We start from the raw sequence: 5,763 nt of genomic DNA, 5'->3' as shown, positions 1-5,763 counted from the left end.
TTTCTAGCATTCATTGCCATGTTTATCAACTGTACCGCTGAAATGGAACATAAATCACAGAATATATATGTTGTGGTGGCAGCTGCTAAGTACTTGGATTTACCAGGTTTTACTGGAGAAGAGTTACAAGGTCCGTTGAACAAAAGAGTCCCATTCTCCCAAACCATTAAAGTTGGGGAATTGTGAGGTGATTTTTATTTGTTTAATGAAATAGTGGTATATAGGTGTAGGGTTAGTTGGTGTTTTTTCCCCCGATTTTATTTTTGTATCACAAAATGTAACGTGATCGATCACACGGTAGGTGGCGGCATGCAAAAACACCATGATACCAAAGAAGTGGAAAACGGAAGTGAACAGTAATTTGGCATTTTTTCCAATTTCCACGTTAGCGTTTTTGTTGTTATTTAGACGTTTATTAACATCATGGAACTCAAAATATGACTATTTTAACTGCACAGCATCACATAATTATCGCAGGTGGTCTTTAATTCGCGCTGGAAACAGGACTTGGTTGATAGAGCTACGTAACGCTAGCTAGCTGCTAACAATGGCTAACTGTATGGTTTTTCACACTCAAATAGCCTCCATCATGGAGGTGCTAGCGAATGCAGCCGTGGCAGAGATCTGTAAACTCGTAGACGACGACTATAAAGTGTTTCGTTTGGAAATGTCTCAAAGCCAGAAAGAAAACAGGGGGTTGCGGAGGAAACTACAACTAATGGACTGGAAGGTGGCACGGGAGCGCGTCCCCGCCAGTCGTCCCAGTAGTGTCAAGATCCTCGACCGATACAGAGGAATGGCAAGAGGTACATTTTCCAGAAGGCTGAGTCTGCACGACCTGTCGCCGTTCATTTAATAGCTCCGTTACCTTCTGCAGATGTGTTAACAAAAATTGGGTCTTGGTCCGTTTTTGGATAGCAAGCACTTGTGCAAAGACACTATCATATTCTAACCAGATTATTGATTTACTGAATTTCCTATTATTTACTAAATTAAAATAATGTGATGCATGGAACACAATACATTGATCAATAAGTGTTACCTTACATCCTTGCCAATTGTAGAGTGCCAATATTGTAAAATATACATTGAGCATTGACAGTACCTAACTTAACTACCACTTTTCCCCTAATCACTTTCTTAGTTGAAGGACATCTCACTGTAGGCCACAAGAGCGTTGTGAAGCCAGCGGGACACAATGCGTGGAGAGATGACCAAGCCATAGCTATAGATGAGGGGACTGAAACCTCAACCCAACATGTTATTGTGATAGAGGTCAGTGTCATAGTGTAACATTCAAAATGAAAGTACATCAAATGTGGCTAATTTATTTCAGAAAGGCTCCCCTTAGCCATTCATTTGCTTACATGGTCATCCTTATTTATCTGCCATATGGGAACTCGTGTGACTTCCTGGCAACATTGTTATTATCTTCCCTGAACTCATGTACCGATAATAACCTAATCTCTTCTTTTGTCAGTCTGCAGAGGCTGCAGATCCTGGAGGATCGTCTCTGGTCAAGCAGGAGAGGCCTGAAGGAGACGACCCACAACACAGCAGAGACATCCAGACTGGAGCAGCGGCTGGAGTGGCACCCCCTGTAGCTACGGACGACCTCGCCACCACCCCCCAGCACAGGACCCGACGTAGCATTACGGAGGTCAGTGGAACACCGAAGGCTGTCCTCAAGTCAGAGACAGACACAGAGACTTTAACTGTATCACGAAGGCTCTTACACACAGGATCAGACCCAGAGAGACTGGGCTGTCCTCCTGCTCCCGGCTCAGAGTATTTTCTTTATGGTAGCCCAAGGACGGTTCATACCCATCAGGACTCAGTTGACACGTTAGAGACTGTCAATTATCCGTCTTGTTCTTACACTACAGAGATGGACCCTGGCAAAATGACCTTGGGTTTAGAGACACAGACTGATCTGTCTAGAGGGGACTGGAACCAGTACAGTAGTAGGCTATACTCTGAAGGGAGCCTAGATAAGAAAGAGGAGGTTATTGCCGTAGATGAGGTGACTGTGAAAGTGGAGGGCGATGTTCCTCTGATATGGAATGAGACTCACTTAGGAGAAGGACATTCACAAGGCAGAGATTTCTTAGATTACAGGGAAAGCTTAGAGACAAATCCAGATGTCACGACCCACTCCCCTTTACACGTACTCAGGGATCATGAACCAGTGTCCACGTCTATGGGGCCTTCCGATCAGGTATTGAACTCAAAGGTACAAAAGGCCAAGGCTCAGGGAGGGGGACCAACATCAGGTGGTAGTAAAGTGAAACGCTTCCTCTGCATGTTCTGTAACAAAGGCTTCAGCTGCCTCCAGAAGGTGGAGATCCACCAGAGGGTCCACACAGGGGAGAAACCATTCAGCTGTACCCAGTGTCACATGCGATTCGCTGAGGCTGGCAACTTGAAGCGGCATCAGAGGGTCCACACAGGGGAGAAACCCTACAGCTGCCCCCAGTGTCACATGCGTTTCGCTCAGTCTGGAAACCTGAAGATGCACCTGAAGGTCCACACGGGAGAGAGGCCATTCGCCTGTACACACTGCAGGAAGAGGTTCTCAGAAAGGAGCTACCTGAGGATACACCAGCAGAAAAATCATTCTACTATAACATAGAAAGTAAACATTCCACTCAATCGCTTTTGACGTTTAGACAAACCCTGCATTAAAAACAAAGATTAATTTTCATTGGTTGTTAGTTGAAAAGATCCACAGATGCATTTGGAATAATGAGTAGCAGATTTCAGTGTTGAATATTCCTGAATAAAATTTTGCATCCAGACATTCTGTGATTTATAAGGCTTAAAAAATCTGTTACATATTTTGTTTGTACTGTGTAGGCTATATGATGTTCACAAATGCTTATTTCATTACTTTCATTCCACTACTGAATTTTTGCCAAGACACTTTTAATGACAAAGATGTATGCAGTTTATGCAGATTTTTAGTTAGTGTAGTTTTCATATGGTGTATTTAAAACTTGTTCATGTTTAATAAACACAATTGAACTTTTAATTTTAAGACTTTCATTGACTCTTTAATATACATCACATCTGATCTCACGCTTTATAACCAATATACACCTAATAAATATAACTACACATACCCACACTAACAAACACCTACTGTACATGTCAAAATAGTTAGTCAGGTTTGTGGGAAGTCTGATCTGTTGTCAAAGAGGAGACGATAGAAGACGGACAAGAGAGCATTGATCTACTGAGTGGACTAAAGATGGGGGATTAAGTTAAGGGAGAAAGTTAAGGGAGAAATACATATAGCCTACAGCAACTTACACTGAGGGGACCATGGTCATGGAGGACAACCAGACTACACCTCCTGAATGGTATTCAGACAGTAGTTCAGTGGGCTCACCTCAGTGAGACTGTGTGTGGTCCTGTGCTGCTCAGCTGGTTTCTCTGTGGGTTCAGGAGGAGGTGTAGTCTGGTTGTCCTCCATGACCATGGTCCCCTCAGTGTAAGTTGCTGTAGGCTATATGTATTTCTCCCTTAACTTGCTCCCCCATATTTAGTCCACTCAGTAGATCAATGCTCTCTTGTCCGTCTTCTATTGTCTCCAGCAACAGATCAGACTTCCCATCCTCCATGGCTACTGACTGTAAGAGATACAGAGTGAGAGGATGTTGGATCACGAAATCTGATATGAGCACCCTGCTATGGAGCATCTTCTGATTGGGCAATGAGGGATCGCTATGAGTACTACACACCATTTAATTGTTTGATAATTCAAAGGCATTGTCCCACACTTAAGACAAAATTAATCCAAGACCTGGGCTCATATCCACACAGAGTCTCAAGTCCCTACCTGTTTACATGGTCTTATTTATTGTTATCTGAAAGGGAAAACTGATCCTAGATCAGCACTCCTACTTTGGAGAGACTTTGTGGACACGGGCCCTGACAAGAGAGTATTGATCTACTGAGTGGACTAAAGATGGGAGAGCAAGTTAAGGGAGAAATACATATAGCCTACAGCAACTTATGTTTGCTTACAAAAACACAATGTATGGACTTGAGCAGTTAATTTAATTTTCTCTGCAATACTTTTAAAGTCTTCCTGCAGGGGATGGCTGGAGGCTAACAGAGGAGACTGGGTGGCCATCTTGGATACCCAAACCCAGACCGGTGCAGCCAAGGGCCCATGGGACAACATCAATGAGCAGGCCTGGACCAGAGATAAAATAGTGGAGGTCAGTGTATGGGACAGCGTCTTCAACTCTGGCCTGGGGAAGAACACTGTTAACCAGAAACAGACAGTGGAACACAAAACAACAACCAAATTTAGTCTCCATGACAAGAGAATGGATGAGACCAGTGCGAGGTGTAGATTTGGTCTGCGGGGACGGGGAGGCCAGGTTCGTATGCGGCAGGAACGAACAGAGAAAGACTCGGCTAGCGATGCTCCGTCCTGCTCCTATAGTTGTGATTCAGAGAGACTGATGACGTCTCATGTTAACCCCCCAACATGTGCTGCCTTCAGCCTGCCTTCTTTAGGATCTATCAACTGGAACATGAACCCTGCGACAACACAGACACTCCCTGGCCTTCATCCTCCTCACAGTCTCCTGTTAAACCAGACCTCAGACAATGCCAGTGCCTTAACAGTAAATGGCTACACAAGCCCATTGACAAATGACAGTAGTAGTAACGCTATCAGTATATCTGGTGGCAAAGAGTAGCACTTCCCATGTTAATTATGTGGGAAAGCCTTCAGTTTCCCCAAACAGGTGGAGATCCACCAGAGGATGCACACGGAGGAGAAACCGTTCGGCTGCCACCTGTGCTGGGCCAGTTTCTCCCACTCGTCCAAGCTGAAAAGGCACCAGAGGGTCCACACAGGGGAGAAATCCTACAACTGCCCCCAGTGTGAGAAGAGGTTCTCTCACAAGCACCAACTGAAGATGCACACGGGAGAGAGGCCGTTCGCCTGTACACACTGTGGGAAGAAGTTCTCAGAAAGGAGCTATCTCAGGATACATCAGCAGAAAATGCACATGGTCCATGTATAGAGTATACATGTAACATTGTGCTAGTTAGTTTGTTTGTAATTAATTATGTTGGTTTTGAATGTTTAGGGAACTGAGAAAAGAATGAGTATGATGAGGCAGAGTAGATGATATGGTGATGGTTGGTGTGATGGTATCTGTAAAAATGCTTCACTGATGAAGAGTGGACTAATTCCCTTTAGGTTGATGCTGGTGTTTTATAGTAAGATAAGATAGTGCCTTAATTCATGTTTACTTGACATAAAATAGTGAAGCCTTTTTAATGTTATGAACCTTTTCCAAAGTATTCTAAAATATTTTTTTAAATCAAAGCAAGGGTGGCAGATTTACAGAAAAGGTAGTGTGTTACCATAGTGAGAAAAGTTATCCTACTTGTCACGTATCGTTTTGTGCAGTAAACATTCTGTACTTCACTATGTATGACCATTTTAATTAAATTAAATACAAAATTGACTCTGTGCTAACTGACTTGGTTATTTTTGTATCATTGCAGGGACTGAGTTTCCTTTATCTCAGTCTAACCAAAACATTAGACTTATTTATTGAATCAACACACATGGATATTTTTAAATAATAAACTCCAATGGCTCCACATTGTTAGGTACCTGAATCACAGTGTTAGAGATGGGCTTGACTGGTTAACATTTTATAAAGTAATGTTTCTGTGTGTACAGCAAGGAGTCACCTCTATAAACCTGTATGCTTTTCTGTACAATATTTG

General features: G+C 43.2%; 1 protein-coding gene across 3 annotated transcripts; it reads left to right on the top strand.

The window, feature by feature from the left end:
- The first annotated feature begins 261 nt into the window (after window positions 1–261).
- LOC110534659 (zinc finger protein 239) lies at window positions 262–5,495 on the top strand. Of its 3 annotated transcripts, none has more exons than XM_021619585.2 (4): window positions 263–806; window positions 1,145–1,275; window positions 1,481–1,660; window positions 2,319–3,037. In XM_021619585.2, exons 1-4 carry the CDS (start codon window positions 548–550, stop codon window positions 2,424–2,426), a joined length of 678 nt encoding a protein of 225 aa, XP_021475260.2. In that variant the 5' UTR covers window positions 263–547; the 3' UTR covers window positions 2,427–3,037. The 3 variants fall into 3 exon arrangements, with proteins under 3 accessions (XP_021475259.2, XP_021475260.2, XP_021475261.2); XM_021619586.2 differs by lacking the exon at window positions 2,319–3,037 and adding an exon at window positions 4,100–5,495 and having other exon boundaries at window positions 265–806; XM_021619584.2 differs by having other exon boundaries at window positions 262–806; window positions 1,481–3,037.
- Window positions 5,496–5,763: the final 268 nt, after the last annotated feature.

Source organism: Oncorhynchus mykiss, chromosome 10, assembly GCF_013265735.2.
Source record: "Oncorhynchus mykiss isolate Arlee chromosome 10, USDA_OmykA_1.1, whole genome shotgun sequence".
In the NCBI taxonomy this organism is placed as follows: Eukaryota; Metazoa; Chordata; class Actinopteri; order Salmoniformes; family Salmonidae; genus Oncorhynchus; species Oncorhynchus mykiss.
The sequence above is the reverse complement of the archived record's forward strand: the minus strand, read 5'-3'. Positions and strand labels throughout refer to the sequence as shown.